Source organism: Leguminivora glycinivorella, chromosome 23, assembly GCF_023078275.1.
Source record: "Leguminivora glycinivorella isolate SPB_JAAS2020 chromosome 23, LegGlyc_1.1, whole genome shotgun sequence".
NCBI classification, from domain to species: Eukaryota; Metazoa; Arthropoda; class Insecta; order Lepidoptera; family Tortricidae; genus Leguminivora; species Leguminivora glycinivorella.
Window position 1 is genome coordinate 3,179,420 of NC_062993.1, and position 18,965 is coordinate 3,198,384.

The following is an 18,965-nucleotide window of genomic DNA, read 5'->3' on the forward strand; positions in this document are numbered from 1 at the left end:
AAAGAAGAAGCAAAGCGCTTCGTGCGAATTCGTTTCTCGCAAATGGTCTCGTCGGAAGATCAGCGCTGACCTCCGGGTCGACATTATGCTGAGACGGGACCATTTCGTGATAAACTTACACATCCCTTGTACGTTTGTAGTTTTTAGTCATACTTTATGCATAATGTTCTTAAGTTTATTACGAATAAATATTTTGATTATGATTATGATTATGAATTAGCGGAATATCTACCAAGTAAGGATGGGAACCGACCGTGCGTCTAAGTGCGTTTTCACATTACCCGATCCGATATCGGATGTAGGACATGTGGCGGCCTGCTTGACTAGCAATTGACCGCGCGCCTGCGCGATACGCCACCACCGCTGCCGTGGCAACGAGGAAAAACGGTTACTTCAACTGAGAGCTAAAATCGGGTTTCGCAATTTCTCGTTGCATATAAATAATTATAAATACTGTAACATTATGTACATATCTTTAATGTAAATACATCTGTAAATAGCATCTGCGTATCTTTCCTGTAAGTACTACCATCCTTACCTGCATACCTGCTAGCACTCCACATTGGTGACCATCCGACAGCACGAAGATGTCGAAGGAAAATTTAAGTAAGGAGTGTGTGGACGCGACCGAGGAGGCGCAGGTATGTAAGGTTGGCGTCCGCGTACCGCCGTTCAACGCGGACGAGCCCGCACTGTGGTTCGCGCAAATAGAAGCTCAATTTCAACTTTCGAAGATCACACAGGACGATACAAAATTTTATTACGTCGCCGGGCAGCTGGAGGCGCGGTATGCGATGGAGGTAAAAGACGTAATAACTAACCCTCCCGCTGCCGATAAATATGGAAAAATTAAGGCGGAACTAATTCGGAGACTCTCCGCGTCTCAGGAAAAACGAACGCGGCAATTATTAGTTCATGAAGAACTCGGCGACCGTAGCCCGTCCCAATTTTTACGACACTTGCAGAATCTTGCCGGTACCGCTGCGACTTCGGAACTTCTACAAACAATCTGGTGCGATCGTTTGCCACATAATGTGCAGACTATACTTGCGTCGCAGTCTGACCAGTCTTTAGATAAGCTCGCCGATCTAGCTGACAGGGTGTACGAGTTAGCTCCACCGACGCCCCGCGCTCCACAGGTAGCGACTACTTCTGCCACCTATACAGCGTGTCCAGTTTCGCCCACCGACGCCTTGATGCAACAAGTCAACGAACTAACCAGGCAAGTAGCTATGTTAACTAGTCAGTATCAAAGAGGACGCACAAACTCACGCTCGCGCTCCGCGTCAAGATCTAGAAGACATAGCCGCTCTCGCTCAAGGATGTCACAGCCGCCGCCAAACCATCCACACTGTTTTTACCACTTCAACTTTGGCGAAAAAGCACACAAATGTAGTAAGCCCTGCAACTTTGAATCGGGAAACTCCCCGGGCGGTCGGAACTAGCGGCCAGCGACTGCCCTACCTCCAAATCTGGCCGTCTATTTGTCACCGATCGGACTTCAAAAATACAGTATCTCGTGGACACAGGATCCGATTTATGTGTTTTTCCCCGGTCGGCTGTCAAGACGCCATGCCCTCAATCGAAGTTTGACCTAGTGGCAGCCAACAACTCCGTCATCCACACCTATGGACCTATGCTACTTACCATCGACTTAGGTCTAAGAAGAGCTTTTCCGTGGAACTTCACTATAGCCGATGTGGCGGCCTGCTTGACTAGCAATTGACCGCGCGCCTGCGCGATACGCCACCACCGCTGCCGTGGCAACGAGGAAAAACGGTTACTTCAACTGAGAGCTAAAATCGGGTTTCGCAATTTCTCGTTGCATATAAATAATTATAAATACTGTAACATTATGTACATATCTTTAATGTAAATACATCTGTAAATAGCATCTGCGTATCTTTCCTGTAAGTACTACCATCCTTACCTGCATACCTGCTAGCACTCCACAGACCGATATGCCATACATTTAAGCCGGCATCTTTGATTTTTGACTTTGAAGTCCTTCCTACATCCGATATCAGATCGGATGATGTGAAAACGCACCTAACAGCTCAGCCACGACATTGGTCTAAGCGCGACAGCGGTGAGCGGCGGCCATACATTGGAGCGAGACAGCGATGGGACTTTTCATTCGCACGTATGGCTGCCGCTCACCGCTGTCGCGCTTAGACCAATGTCGTGGCTGGGCCGTAAGAGTCCGATGGTAAAATGGGAACGATGGATATTAACGTTTGTGCATTTGGCTACGTAGGTACCCAGAAGAGCTTTCTAAAACTTCCGAGCTTGAGTATAAATAAGCACCAAATTATTTGCAAAACTTTGTACTGATCAACTTTTGGGTGGTCTATGGGTTTAATATTATACATACATACATACATACATACATACAATCACGCCTGTATCCCATAAAGGGGTAGGCAGAACACATGAAACTACTAAAGCTTCAGTGCCACTCTTGGCAAAGAAGGGGTTGAAAGAAAACGAAACTGTGACATTGCAGTGACAGGTTGCCAGCCTCTCGCCTACGCCACAATTTAACCCATATCCCATTATTATTTAATATTATGTGCATGGTAAACTGTCGAAGTTTAATGAAGCGGATTGTTTAGTATATATTATATCGGATTAATCCCTACCGCTTCTTTCCGCCATCGCCCTACGCGACAACATTTCCATCGTCATCATTTAGATGGCTGACAGTCCTCAACTGTGCGTTTCTCCAGAAAATTCCTGCCTCGCACAGGTAAACTGTGGAATGAATTATCGCCGGCGGTATTTCCCGACCGATACGACCTTCAAACCTTCAAGAAAAGAGCGTACACCCATCTTAAAGGCTGGCAACGCACCTCCAACACCTCTGGTGTTTCGGGTGTCCATGGGCGGCGGTGATCGCTTGCCATAAGGCGACCTGTCTGCTCGTTTGCCTCTTATCCCATAAAAAAAATATCGGAAAATGACCACAATGTGGTTTAAGATACATACGTTTTATGACGCTATATTTGACAAATAGAGCAAACAAGGGTTTTACACCTTTGTACAACCAGGGGCCTATTGCATAACAATTTACAACTTGTATTACAAGCGGAACTCTCTTTCTTATAAAATGAATTAGAGGGGGACTACCGCTTGTAATATGAGTTGTAAATTGTTATGCAATAGGCCCCAGGGTGGCTAGCCGAATGGCACAATCGCTCACGAAACGCTCACGAAACGAAGCGCTAGTAGATATATCTATCTCTATCGCGCTTGCGTATTGGCGCGACAGAGCCAGCGGTGTATCGCTTTCGTTTGGCGTCGGAGAAATGCCATTCGGCTACGGGGCCTGGCTGGTATTGCTGGCCGACTGAGTTCTGCCAAAACGTCAGAGTCGTCAGAGATGACGCTACTTTCTAAAAGAACAGAATCGAAAAACAGATGATGAACAGATGATTGGAGGCTGTCAATCGATCTGCAGGGGAAATGGTTGAGGAGTGCTGGCGTTGTTGGAGATTCATCGGTTTAATCCGGCGGTTTTCTCGAAATAATAGGCGGAATGTATTACTACGATGTGATTTAATGTGTAATCGGTTTTGTGCAGTCAATTCTATGATATGGACATGGTATTTCATATGTATATTAATTTATGTGATTTTCCAAACATCCACAAATAGTTTTTATAGTGAGAACGTGAAGTTCAAAACTAATCCTAATATGTCTCTAGTTTAATATTTCTTAGCGCTAGTGGCCTATAGCGGTAAGAGAGTGCGACTTTCAATCCGGAGGTCGTGGGTTCAAACCCCGGCTCGTACCAATGAGTTTTTAGGAACTTATGTGCGAAATGTCATTTTGGTATTTGTTAGTCGCTATTTCTCGTTCTATCACTAATCCCAATATGGCCTAATTACACTCCGGTTGGAAAGACTAATGGTAGTTAGTAAAACTAATGCTAACGCGAAATCTGGGGGTTAGTTGTTAAAGCGGATCCCAGGATCCTGTAATAGCATATTAGCCACTTTCCGTGTTGAGCAGTAACACAATGGTTTACTGCGACATAACGCATATTGCTTGGTCAGCGACAACCCAGACATGTATATATAGGCACACATACAATAAATGGATTAATTGGAATTCATTACTTTACCTGCCTGCTGTGTGCCTGTGTGGTGACGGGTTAAGAATTTCACCACCCCCTTTCTTCCCGTGGGTGTCGTAGAAGGTGACTGTGGGATATGGGTTAAATTGTGGCGTAGGCGAGAGGCTGGCAACCTGTCACTGCAATGTCACAGTTTCATTTTCTTTCAACCCCTTACTTGCCAAGAGTGGCACTGAAGCTTTAGTAGTTTCATGTTCTCTGCCTACCCCTTTATGGGATACAGGCGTGATTGTATGTATGCATTACTTTACCTACTACTCATGTCTATCATTTGACTACACCTCATACCGTGAAGCTGCCCATCCTCATCTGTAACATCATATTTTGTTATAACACTTCCATTGGCTGTGGCAAATGACGGGTTACTAAGGAAAAACTGTAAAGACATTTTTCACAGTTTTCTATAAAAAATTGCATAGCAACTCGTCCCAAAAGTCCCCCGGTTGTAACTCTAGCCGTCATATTTCAACCTAATCAGAACGCATAGCCATGGTGCCAATTATCGCGTCACCCGACTCCACTCGCCGTTTCCAGCCGATTAGGCGCAGATATATGTGAAGAGATGAAATAAGTTGAATAATGGAACGTTTTGGGAAGCATTGACAATATTTCTAGGAAATTAGGATTGATGTTTCTAATATTTTACTTCTTAAGTAGCTTTATAATATAAGATAATATAATAATTTATTACGAACCATGGTTACAACAGTATTTTATACAATCGTGGTATAATACAATGCTTTTCAGTCGAGTACCATGTTTAGGCCACGAAGCTTGTTGAGTGGCGTAATAGTACGGTACGAGAGTGAAAAGCTTAATTTATTATATCACTATTGTATACAATACTTTTTTCATCACATTTGCTGTTTAAAGGTATCATTGCGTCTACGTGTACTGAAGCATAATGTACTATTTTATTCCCAAGGGAATAATGGATTTAGTTTTAAAAAATAATACAATCCGTACAATACTTCAGGCAAAGGATGTTTCAATCTGCCAAGAATTTTTATTGCACAACCAAAATATAAAATATATTATAGAGTATGATTAATGCATTTTATTTATTTTTTACAATTATTTCAGTGTGTTTTGCATTTATTTCGTAAAATTTAACTCAGATAAATTGTTATAATTTACAATCTGACAATATGCTCTCTACTCGCGTTTGACCGCGTGCGTACGCGAGGCACCCACCGTTGCCTAGCAACGGAGAGTACAACAGATCGAAATATTTAAATAAATGAGAAATAAGTACAATTTTAGTTCAATTATAATATGATTTATATGCTTTTTTGGACGTTGCATTTAATTTATATGCAGTATTTTCGTGTTTATTTCGTTCAAAAAGTGTTTGTTGTCAAAAACAATGGATTTAATATGAATAATCTGATGTAGATCAAGATACACTACTAGTCGCAACGCCGCCGGTTGAAGGTTTTGCTTTATGACTATTTCCTCTGTATTTTTCTCTCAAATGTGATGAAAAACATTGTGTGTAACTTAGTAATATTCAACTTCCTCCCCTTGTTGCACAATGTACTATTCTATGAGTCATCATCTTCATCATCAATGGACGAAAAATATCATCATTCAAGTTAAAATTAATGTCAATAACGTCGTTCACCGTTGTATCAACATCGCATTACCTGGCAACCAATTGTTTATAATAACCGTCTCTGATTGGTCGATAACGCGATAGATAAAAAAACGTGTTTCAGCAGGGTTAGTACATGATTGCCTCGAGAGTATGTCGCCGCGAGATAGACTACCCGTCCTTATGTCATTAATACAGTTAGAAGAAGACATGTCATCTATCTCGCAGCGACATACTCTCGCGGCCATCATGTGCTAGGCCTACAGATGCAGAACTTTACTTGTATGAAATTCTATTTTTGACAAGTCAGCACTTATAGTTTAGTCTACACATTTTATCTGGTTAGGTAGCTTGTTATATAATATCTGTATAGCTCTATCTATAGTAAGGACCTTTTCTTCTTCTTCAATATAAACGTCATCTAAAATCCCTGTCATGTGATAATAGTTATTTGTTATACAAGGGGGCAAAGTTGTATTTTAACGCCGAGTGTGGAATTGAAAAACGAGCAAGTGAGAGGATTCTATAGGTGAACCACGAGCGAAGCGAGTGGTTTGAGAATAGAATCCTGAACTTGCGAGTTTTTTAACACACGAGAAGTAAAATACATTTGCACCCGAGTGTAACACAAAACTTTTCCCCTCAATATAGCGAGGAAACTACAACGCAAAAAATGCGTTTATCACTGCTTCCAGTAGTTCCACAGGTGGTAAATCATCTTTCTTCCTAGATTCACCCACTTTTATAAATTTTAAAGCAGTTAATTTGACTTTATTCAAGGTCAAATTACTTCAGCCACCCGCTGGTATTAAAGGACAAAACACGTGTTTCCGAGCTAGTGAGGGGAAAACGAAGTTACCGCTTCCCGGCTCCGAACAAAAAAATAGTACACACACCTTGGCCAGTAAATACGAAAACCACAGGTGAGCATTTCTTTTTTTTAGCCACTTTTATGAAATGTGATATTTTTGAAAAAAATACACTGAGAGAAAATACAACCAGTTTTCATGTTAGTTCAACAAGCTACTTGTCATTTGAATTGGCAATATATTTGAATCAACAAGTCGATTTTATAAAAACAACCTGACACATATTGTTTTAAACATACGTTTGGCTGATTCAAACGGATAAACCGCAACAAGTCGAACTTGTTAAATTCACAATGCAAATTTCTCTCAGTGTATGCTATTTCTACTCAGAATCACTAGCTTTCAATCCTATTAGTTAAAAAAATTGTCCCATACGATTTTTTCTTATTTTTTTACCATTTTCCGTACATGTTGTGTGGGGTAACAAAAGAGGAAAGTAACAAAAATGTATGGAAATTCTGGGACACTTTGTCTCCCAATGAGCCTGACCTAAAATTCCCTAAAAAAATCAAAATAAAAAAATGGCAAAAAAAAAAGAAATGCTCAGGTCGCATGTTTGTTGTTTTGTATTACAGCCATTACTTATAATATGTTTTTTTATCCTGCAGCCGCTTACAAGCACAAAAAAGTAAATAAGTAGGTACAAATCCCGGTGAGGGCATTTATTTATGTGATGAAACTGATGAACACATATATTTGTTCCTGAGTCATGGATGTTTTCTATGTAGGTATATACGTATGTATTTATCTCATATCGTCAATAAGCCTTTAAACCTATTAAGGATGATGAGAATAAATAGTAAAAGACTTCTGAATTGAGAGTTATCTATCTATCTATCTATAGGAGGCCTATGTCCGAAGACGGGCGCTTTAGAGGCTGCTATAGATGCCTCTAAAGCACCCGTCTTCGGACCTATGTCCGAGGCCTATGCCTCCTCTCCATTCCTCCACGCTTGTCTGTCCATTGCCATCCGCATCCAGTTATCGCCAACTAGTTGGCAGATGTCGTCTCTCCATCTAAGGGGGGGCTTGCCGCGACCGCGTGTGTTAGCGGGCTTCCACACCATAGTTCGTCTCGCCCAGCGACTATGGTCCATCCTGGCAATGTGCCCAGCCCATCTCCACTTTCTGTGTCCAATTTCCTCCACCACGTCTTAATTAAGATATCATTGTCATTGTGATTGTTTGTCATTGAGAGTTATAATTTGTATCAATATTTTCCTTATTATTATTTGTGTATTCCCTCAAGAAGAAAATTAGACCAAAATACGGACACAATTGGCATTTCCGACACAATAAATACTCTTTATTCGCGACAACCCTAATCAGCCTGTCGATCACGGTAATCCCCTCGTTCGATTGTGAACTCTAATTGCATATAAACACGGTCGGTATTCGGGGCACGCGCGCCGGCTTAGCCTGTCTCTAAATAGGGGTGCTTTCTTAAGATTGATTGAATTGGGAATGGATTTATTTTAGAGTTGTACTAGTTATTGCCCGCGGCTTCGCTCGCGTTAAATGCGAAAATTGCGGAATGATCCTTACAAACTAGTGTCAAACTGAAGTGACAATCGTGGATGCTACATTTAGAGATGCAACGAATAGTTGTTTGGCCGGATACCGGATACCGAATATTCGGCCTAACCATCGGCCGAATATTCGGTATCCGGCCGCCGAATATTCGGACAGCAGAATTTTACCTACAATTTAAGCAGGGAGCGGGCGCGTCGTGCAGGTTTTTACTTGTTTCGTAGTGAACTTCGCGCGGAGTCCGTTTTTGTTTAAAATGTTTATTTTTTTTAATAATAAAGGGCTATGATATGATTATAAGTATTATAACCGTAACTGTTTTTTTACATTTAATTTGTTTACTCCAAAATCATTCAACCAAAAATAGCACATCCGGTATCCGGCCGGACAGTACGTCACTATCCGGTATCCGGCCGAATATTAAAATAAGGGCCGAATAGGCCGGATACCGAATAGTAACCGAATATTCGGTACATCTCTAGTGACGATAGAAACGGCAGGCTGGTTCTGTCACGCCACTACAGAAGAGCAATAGGGAAAGCTAGCTACTAAACGCTTACGAAACATTCTTAAACAACTGTACTTTTGGCTACAGACCTACCCCCTTATTCATAAACGTACTCTAAAGTTATCAAGCCGATAAAGTTCGTTTGTCCTTTTCTATCACACCAATACGTCGGAAAAAGACAAACGAACTTTATCGGCTTAATAACTTTAGACTACGTCATCGAGTACATACCCTAATAGAGTAGAAATGTTATTTAATTTGTTCGAGAACGATTCCGCCAACTCGCAGCTACTCATATCCCCTCTCACTGCGCTCCCATTGGCTGATACAAGGTCAAGTGATAGGTGCTAGGGATGAGGTAGTGCGTAAGTAAGGTTTATCGATAACGATATTTTAACCCCTTACGCGCTTTATGCACCACCGTGTGTGCAAGCCCCAAAAGTCCGTAACATTACATGCACACACAGTGGAGCAAAAATCTGTTACATAAAACACGGTATACAAAAAGGGAAAACTATTTCTTGGAAGTAAAATTGGTATAATAATCTGATTATAATTTTTTTAAGTAAAAAATCATGAAATTTTCCAATCCCTAATTATGTATCTTCGATTTTTTAAAGTTGTGTTTTTTATTTCGATTTAAATAGCAATTTATTATTTTACAAATTACTTGAACGTGATATTTAAATTAATACATATATCAGATAGAGATTTTACGAAATCGTGTCACCTAAATATACCCAAAACATATCTAATTACACCTAAGAATTAGGTACCTAATACATCAGTACATATAATCAATCAAGCTTAACACAATCGATAATATACAATTATTCGACATAAACCATTAATTTAATGCAAACATAAGTGCAAGATAACTTTCTCGTTTATTTAAATAGAGTGTGATCATTATGTAGTAGGTACACACAATAATATTCTTTACTTATTACTTAAATATCGATACACCACCTGATGCTATAAATTAAGAATGTACAACACTAGTGCAGACTGGAAAGAGATGGTGTTATGTGAATTGAGTTACGTGGAAGCAAGAGATAACAACATACGTCTAGCCTGCGTCATCACCTTTCACTTTTGTTGTCCAGTTTAACTTGATCTCCGGACAAAATTTAATTTAAAGTAGTTTATAATTTAAAATCGTAACTTACCGATGAAAAGTTATTCCTTATGTTTTAAAGTCAGATGTTTTGCTGTTTTGTCTACGAAACTGAATAGAACAGCACGCCATTATAATAATAGTAAAACAAACTATAATTTATTTCGTAATTCGCAGAGACGTACGCACGGATCCAATACTGGTTTTGTACTGTTTTAGTGAGAGCGAGCGCTAACATTTATAAGTGACAAATCACATATCCGTTGCGCAGACGGACAGCCCCATATTACCACTCTATTGGGATATGTCCTCGATGGACTACGTTTATGAATAAGGGGGTTATGGTACACTTAAGCAAGCAATACGACGTCGTAGGGCATCGAGGATGTCGTAGGGTAAGCAATAATGACGCCAGCTAGGTACCATGATACCCACACCAGAGTCGTTTTTTGGATTCAGTCGCGTTTGAAATGGTTTCAAAATTCGTCGACTTTCCCTGTCTACTTTTATTACCCTGTAAACTGATTATTTATTGAAATAAATGTGTTCACAGATTTGTATATAAATGAAGCAGACTTAGCCGCCCACGTTGGCGACAATTTGGCGGCCATATTGTATTGAGCAGCCTTTTAGGTACAGCTTGGTTGAAAGCAGTAGAATATTAAAAAGCGGCAACATTCTGTCATTGAAATAAAAAAAAGAGACACCACTATAATGTTGCCACTTTTTAATTTCAGGGGTAGGAGGAGGTTACCTAAGACCGGAGTAAATGGAGAAATATGATTCGAGCTCTATACCCCAGCAGAGGGTAACAGGATGCAAAGAAGAAGAAGACTTTTTAATTGCTACTCTTTTTTGACAATTTTTTTAATCTGTTAATTGACAGAGCCACCGCTCTGTATCATCATATCAGCCCTTTATCTCCCAGTCTTCTATTCTATTTGTTCGCCACTTCGCCTGGTCCTACCACTTTATCACAACTTACCTTGTCGCGCGCGAGTCTATGTTACATCAAGAGCGACTTCCCTTTACCTATACTGTTATTCTGTAAATTATAGCTCACTTTTACCTCCTCCTCCACCTCCTCTCCCTCATGTTGTAAATATTTTTGCATTCAGTAAACTTATTTATTTGGTTGCCCTGAAAACCAGCGCCATGGATAACTTAGTTAGTCATCGGCAAATGCTGAGTGGCAACCATTTTGGTGTATAAAGTGTTATTAAATTAAGATGTAATAGGTTAAGTTTTCATTTATTTTTATACACCAAATAAACGTTTCGTTCTTTCTTTCTTTACTTCAAGTACGTATACACTCGCGCGACAAGGCAAGTTATCTAAAGGGTCTCAGGTAGTCATCTAGTTATGAGCCGCAATTTTCCCGATGTCTTCGACCGAGTGCCAGGTACTTCTTACATTTGTAAGCGACCACTATTCCGTTAATATTAAATATAAAACTAATTTTTTTAGTCCGCCTGCCATCAATTCACTATTCCTAACAACTGTGGCTCTGTATAATAATAAGTCCAAAAAGTTTATAAAAGTCTTAAGTGTCCTATTTGATTACGTTTCGTTCTTAAAGCTACTTTCTAATCTATTTCGTGTCTATAAAACACGAACGTCTTGGTTCTGCCCGAAAGCTCGCGTGTTAATGGGATATAAATAAGAGAATACTTATATAGGTAATACCTACACTTTGGTTGTATATATTATCCTTGAAAATAATACTGAACGCTATCTCATTCGCTTTTTAACCCCCGACGCAAAAACGACGGGGTGTTATAAGTTTGACGTGTCTGTCTGTCTGTCTGACTGTCTGTCTATCTTTTTTTTTTTTATACCACGTCGGTGGCAAACAGGTATACGGCCCGCCTGATGGAAAGCGGTCACCGTAACCTATGGACGCCCGCAACTCAAGGGGCAACTATCTGTCTGTCTGTCTGTATGTCTGTTTGTCTGTCTGTGTGTGTTTGTCTGTGGCATCGTAGATGAACCGATTTAGGTTTAGTTTTTGTTGTCTGAAAGCTAAGTTAGTCGGGAGTGTTCCTAGCTTAGCATGAAAACTATGTCGCGGTCGGGTTTTTTTTTTCAAAATTTTAATATTGTGGTTAGGTTATAAGTCTAGATATACAATCTCATAGCAGAAAATAATCACTAAACGTGAGTAGCAAGTAGCAAAAGCATGGACTTGCGAAAACACCTATGACAATGAGTAGAAAGGTCAAATGTAAAGGCCAGACACACTTCTCATGACACTCTTAGTGCGTTTTCACATTATTCGATCCGATATCGGATGTCGGACCGATATCCCATTTATACATTACAGGCGCCATCTTGGATTTTTTGCATTGAAATCCTTTCGACATCCGATATCAGATCGCATAATGCGAAAATGGACACCCGTATTGACCTTAATATGTAAGTAACTACTTAAATAAATAGGGAGCATTGGGGTAATTTCAGTACAAAAATGCTCGGATAATTTCGAAAGGAGAATCTTGATATGATGGAAATAATGGTGATTTTTATGTGACTGTCTGTACATCTGTTTAGGGGGTTAAATATAATACTTACAGAGGACCGCAGCCAAATAGCACTAGACCCTACTCATAGTGTTGTGTTCCTGCCGGTGAGTAAGGCTGCCAGAGCTCAACGAGGGTGCGGTGTGCTGATGACGGGAGGACTTACGGAACTAACTTGTTCCGTCTATTGTCCTTTGAGTCGTCGGCAACCCGAACCCTCCTTAGAACTTGTACACTCCTTTTTGCTGTGTACTTAACACAGCAAAAGGGAATGTACAAGTTTCTAACGGGGTGGCAACGTGACAGTGACGTTGCAGGCGTCCATAGGTTACGGTGACCGCTTTACATCAGGCGGGCCGTATGCTTGTTTGCCACCGACGTAGTATAAAAAAAAATACTTTCCACCGTGCAAAGAACACCCATGGATAGGTAATTAAGCTATAACGAAATTTAAACACTACCAACACTAAATGCAAATGAAACGACCAAACTGCTTTTAAAGCACTGCTAACTGAATAAATATGTCTTGCGACGATCTCTATATGCAAATATATGCAGATATGTGCAGATATATGCAGATATGTGCAAATGTGCAAGTCACGGCTGATGCTTGTAAGCAAGTAATTCTGGTTTGACAACTAGTTACAGCGCTACTGGTTTTGATGCGATTAAGACCGCTTATACTAAAGGTACAGTATAATAAAGAGTACTATCGTACAGTATGGCAACTCCCGCTCCCCGCTGAAAGTGCCGCCCACCCCCTCTCGGTTACCTCACAGTTACCGCCTGTCAAAAACGCGAACGGTCGACCTGTCATATCTCACTCATAAAAGCATGGTGTTACGCGTTCACCTGCACGAGCTTAGAATATGTGCTAGGAACGCGCCTCTTTCATATACATTTGATCGGCAATATCCCAGATGTGCTAAAGAGGACTTATAGTTACCATTTTTGTGACTATCAGTTGGCGCATTATTTTGTAAGATGCGACTAAATTATTATTTTGTAAGTGACATTATGTCCTAGCTATAGCTATACATTACTTTTAGCTGGAAACCGCAAAATGCAAGCCGTGGCTCCGGGCGCCCGGTTCACTCATGGAAGCGGTCCGTCGAAAATGAGCTACGAGCGGCTGGTTTGAGCTGGAGCGAGGCCACGAGGGTCGCTGAAGATAGGTAGGCGTGGCGCGAGCTGGTGAAGGCCCTTTGCACCTCTAGGGTGGCTTAGGATTACAACAAACAAGCACAGAGATTTCTTTTTTAACGTTAAATTTTCGATATTTATTAACATGTTTAATTTTGAATGTATTTACATCGACACTTTTTTTAAAACTACTAACATTGATAAACTATCACTAACATGTAAAACAATATAGCAGAATTTCAAATCTAAATCGGGCTCCGAACTGTTACATTGTAAGCTGAGCTTGCAGCGAGCTTAGAAAAGATTAGGTTAGGTCAGTTAGGTCTGGGGTAATTTACCAAACTGTAGGTATGTGTCCGTACTGTCCCCTCACTAGCTAACACGTGTTTTTTCCGTTAATACCACCGGGTAAAAACGCATTTTATCCACCTTGAATAAAGTCAAATTAACTGCTTTATAATTGATAAAAGTAGGTGAATCTAGTAATAAAGATGATTTACCACCTGTGAAACTACTGGAAACAGTGATAAACGCATTTTTTGCGTTGTATTTTCCTCGCTATAATGAATGGAAAAGTTTTGTGTTACACTCGGGTGCAAATGTATTTTACTTCTCGTGTGTTAAAAAACTCGCAAGTTCAGGATTCTATTCGCGAAACACTCGCTTTGCTCGTAGTACAACTATAGAATCCTTTGACTTGTCCGTTTTTCAATTCCACACTCGACGTTAAAATACAACTTTGCCCCCGTGTATAACAAACAACTATAGTATGGAGTCAAGTCCCTGTAAATGCAACCTTTGTACCCCATTCTACATGCACAAAGGAAAAAAACATAAATAATTATTTTTCAATCCAGCCTCGTTTAACATGCCCGACCTCATTAGAGCAACATCTAACGCTCGCCGGGAATATTTCCTCATTTAATATTACTGGCCGGAGGACCGAGGCACGCCGTAAAGGCGGAATTGCCTCTTCCAATCACACTGTAGCGTAGATGTAATAAAAACAGCGAGAACATCAAAAGAAATTCAAGAATGTATATGAAATAAAAAAAAGATTAAATTTTTTTGCGGTCGCTTTATAAGCCTTTATAAACATATATAAACCATTAATAAATTAAAAACACATCAATAATGAACATCAATCAAGCCTATTTTTAAATTAAAGGAAAAATGGAAAAATTCACACCTCCGGCAGGACTCGAACCTGCGGCCTTTGGCCTTGCTGGGGCCATCACGCTTACCAACTGCGCCACGGAGGCCTGCTGGATGTGTGCGAATTTATCCATGCCTTCCCTCAATTCCCAACCGCCTTAGGGTGGCGTTATAGCAAACATCTACCCGTAAGAATAGAAAATATGTAATATCGCTCGCAGACGTTTCTGCGTGATAAAAAACAAATCAATCAAGCCTGTTAACATAAAATGGAACAATAAAAAATTCTTCTACAGGGGATATGACTGTCACCTTTTTTTTTTGTAAAATACAAAGTGTAGACAAGTAATAAAGGTCACACTGCAAAATTTAAAAAATAATGTCTCACAAAATGTTGAAAAATAGCTAGCGTATTAATTTTCCTTAATGGACTATTATGTATGATTATTACTGTTAGATATTTTTGATTTGAATGTATATGGCATAAAAACATTATAAAAACTCCTTTCTAAATAATCAGAACAAAATATTGAAAAACTTCTGAAACGGATCACCTATCTTTTTTTTAGAACACAGATGTAAGTTTTTACAAAGACATATTATGTAACTCCGTATAGACAGATAAGTCTAAGAAAAAAACGTACCTCAAAACCATACAGAAAAAGGTACGATAACCTAAATGGCGATACACCTTTGGGGACGCTCGGCTAGATGGCGCTAATATTAATATTTGACATTTTAACACATATCAAGCTAAGAATAAGGGCTACGTTGCCAAAACTGAGGTTCAAAAGTTTTAAGCTTGTGTCGAGAGATGGCTGTCTATGCACCTGTGATTACACATTTTACTTTAACAGTAACTCTCTATAATACCTTTTAAATACTACGCTGTTATAATCTGTGTCCCTTGGTGGTTCGCGTGCGGTCAAGGCTGAACCAATCGATATGGACGCTCCGGACCCAGCCTAATACTTTTACAAATAAACTCCTGTTTCTGGGTCATACACACAGATATAGGAAGGAGATCAGACATGGCGTTTGATTTGTATTGAATACGCCTGTCACAAGTTCTTCATTTATTTTTATTTTATTTCTTAAAGTGGGCGGGCTCGCTATCCGATGAGTATAGGCTGGAGTGTGGGGTCAGGCAGGGCGGGCTAACATCGCCTAGACTCTTCAGCCTGTATGTCAATCGGCTGATCGAGGAGCTCAGCAATACCAGGGTCGGATGTTCAATAGATGGAACGTTTGTAAATAACATCAGTTACGCGGACGACATGGTGTTGTTGAGCCCGTCGATCGGCGCCCTGAGGACGTTGGTGAGTGTGTGTGAGCGGTATGCGGATGCCCATGGTCTCAAGTACAATGTCTCTAAAAGTGAGCTGCTAGTCTTTAAAGGAAGAACTGTCATATTAGATGACCAATCTTTACCCCCAGTGAGACTAAATGGCACTCCTCTTAAAGTTGTAAGAGAATTTAAGTACTTGGGACACTGGGTAACCGCATCGCTAAAAGATGACAAGGATGTCGAAAGGGAGCGTAGGGCGTTGGCAGTGAGGAGTAATATGTTGATTCGTAGGTTTGCAAGGTGTACAAATAACGTTAAAATCACCCTTTTTAAGGCGTACTGTCAATCATTTTACACTTGCAGCCTATGGATCAACTTTACTCAAAAAGCTTACAACGCCCTACGAGTCCAATACAACAACGCTTTTAGGATGCTGTTGGGGCTGCCGCGCTATTGCAGTGCTAGCGGTATGTTCGCGGAAGCGCGCACCGACGGCTTCCACGCCATCATGCGCAAGCGTGTGGCGTCGCTGGCGCGGCGCGTGCGCGGCAGCGCCAACAGTCTCCTAGCCACGGTGGCTGACAGGGTAGATGGGGCTTTCTGGCAGTACTGGAGTAGCATACATGCTCACAATAATGTTTCAAGTTAGTATAAAATATAGAATAGAATATAGTATAGGTATAAAATATAGAATATCGAATTGTCACTAACATAGGTTAAGAATAGCAATAAGTTACTAATACAATATGGAAATTTATTTCTGAAATAAATGATATTTAATTTTAATTTAATTTAATAACCTAACAACAAAATTAAAATTTTGAAAAAACCCCCGACCGCGACATAGTAGACCGATTTTCTCTTCGACTAACTCAGCTTTCAGACAAAAAAAAATCTAAATCGGTTCATCTTTTCGGGAGCTACGATGCCACAGACAGACACACACAGACAGACAGACACACACAGACAGAAAGACACACACAGACAGACAGACACACACAGACAGACAGACACGTCAAACTTATAACACCCCGTCGTTTTTGCGTCGAGAGTTAACAAAATATATTCCATAAAATGTAGTATAATATTAATAAATCAAACTAAGCTACGTTTATGACCAGATATTCTCGTAACTCATATCAGTTAATTATTCAATATAACTGACTATTATTATTCGAAACTGCTGTAATAACATGGTTTAACTGTTATTAGGCGCCGGTAACCTGTGTAGTAATATAACATATACATACATATAATCGCATCTGTATACCATAAAGGGGTAGACAGAGCGCTTGAACTACTAAGTTTCAGTGCCACTCCTGGCAAAAAGGGGTTGAAAGAAATCCAAAAATATAACATAATTCTGTTATATATAATAATTGTACTAACAAACATTGAAATTAACTTAACTATAGTCCAAATTTTAGTGTATCTTCTAAAAAAAATGTTCATAGCGATGACTACGGTCGGGGTACATAATAACCTGTATTGTAATAGTAATGTTTGTGTATATATATCTACATAGTCAGTGCTTAGGTTCTACAATTTCTACATTGTATATTCTGATACCACACAGCTTTCGTCATTTAAGCCTTGATAATATTGACTTAGTGGCTGAATCAACATTTGAGTATACAATGATTAATTAGCTTGGTTATTAATGCAAGATTATATTTCATAATACATAATTCTGTATAAACATTATCATTTATACTAGATTAATAGAAGTTTCGCCAACATTTTACATGTAAATTTCACTCCTACTGTAGACGTCGACTTAAGTGCCTCGCTAAGGTTCTATATCGTGGAAAAAATATCTGTCCTTGGGTGAGGTCTCAGTAGCTTAGATGGTAGAGCATGGGCTAGCGTTTTTTTTTTTTTTAATGTGTCTTAAGCTCAGTTCTCACCCAAGACTGACGAATTAAATAATTAAATAATAAATATTATAGGACATTGTTACACAGATTTACTGAGTCCCACGGTAAGCTCAAGAAGGCTTGTGTTGTGGGTACTCAGACAACGATATATATAACATATAAATACTTATATACTTAGAAAACATCCATGACTCAGGAACAAATATCTGTGCTCATCACACAAATAAATGCCCTTACCGGGCTTCGAACCCGGGACCGCGGCTTAGCAGGCAGGGTCACTACCGACTGAGCCAGACCGATCGTCAAAATTAAATTGTAATCTAAACATTATATCATCGTTTACACAAGTTTCTGTTTGATAGGTCATGAAAACTCATATATTACATTATATCTCGCTACTAGAAATAACATGAAACAAGATAGTGAATTATTTATACTCGAGTGAATTTGATAGTGTTTGATTGAGTCACCGAAACCGCTACCTAAAGGTTGTCTAGAGGAGATCGGCTTTAAAAGATAAACCTCCGATACTATCTGAGGCTAAATTGGTTTATCTGGTGTCTGATTCTGATTTTACATTTTGTGATAAGGTACCTACAGTGGGGCAAGTTACGACTAGGGGGCAAATGTACGTACGGGCAAAACGACGTATACATATTACAAACTTGTACACTCGCTTTTGCTGTGTTAAGTACACAGCAAAAATAGTGTACAAGTTCCAAGGAGAGTTTAGATTCTACTTAAAAAAATCCTGGCCTCCAAAATGAGAGATCGCCACCTGTCCCATCCTGCGCAGCCTCTTACCAGTCACTGATTTGAAGCTGAAGCAGATCCGCCGCCACACTGTCCTCCCAGCGATACCTGGGTCGACCCGCCGGACGGCCACCAGCCGGTCGACCCAAGAACGCTCTGTTGACAGCCCGATCGTTTCCTATTTTAAGCAAGTGAACGAACCAGCGAAGTCAGTGGGTTGTCGTTTCGCCCATGATATTGGGTTCAGCCACTAACTCCTCGATCTCAGCATTTTTCCTGATCCTCCAGGTGCCAAATTTTGATTGTCTCTCTGAATAGGTCCCAGAATCTTGCGAAAAATTCTCCTCTCCGCTACCAGGAGCCCTTACGAAATAAAATAGATAAAAGTTTCCCGTTACGTAGATGCACCTCACTTCCCTACACAATCGACAAAAAATTGTCAGAACCATTTCTGTTCAAATAACAAAATAGTTC

The 18,965-nt window shown here is 40.1% G+C and overlaps 2 protein-coding genes and 1 non-coding gene across 4 annotated transcripts in view; 1 reads left to right on the plus strand and 2 right to left on the minus strand.

The window, feature by feature from the left end:
- LOC125238264 (complexin) overlaps positions 1–18,965 on the minus strand; it is a 618,857-nt gene that overhangs the window by 487,341 nt on the left and 112,551 nt on the right. The gene's annotated exons all lie outside the window — the stretch shown is intronic.
- On the plus strand, positions 588–16,638 carry LOC125238178. The gene is made up of 2 exons (XM_048145452.1): positions 588–1,226; positions 15,674–16,638. Exons 1-2 carry the CDS (start codon positions 588–590, stop codon positions 16,508–16,510), a joined length of 1,476 nt encoding a protein of 491 aa, XP_048001409.1. The 3' UTR covers positions 16,511–16,638.
- Trnaa-agc lies at positions 14,605–14,680 on the minus strand. Its single transcript has one exon. It is a non-coding gene; the product is annotated as a tRNA-Ala (tRNA).

Coding starts and splice junctions, on each gene's coding strand:
- LOC125238178 (XM_048145452.1), top strand. CDS start 588: ATGTCGAAGGAAAATTTAAGTAAGGAGTGTGTGGACGCGACCGAGGAG. Junction 1,227..15,673: donor TCAACGAACTAACCAGGCAA/GTAGCTATGTTA, acceptor TATTTCTTAAAG/TGGGCGGGCTCGCTATCCGA.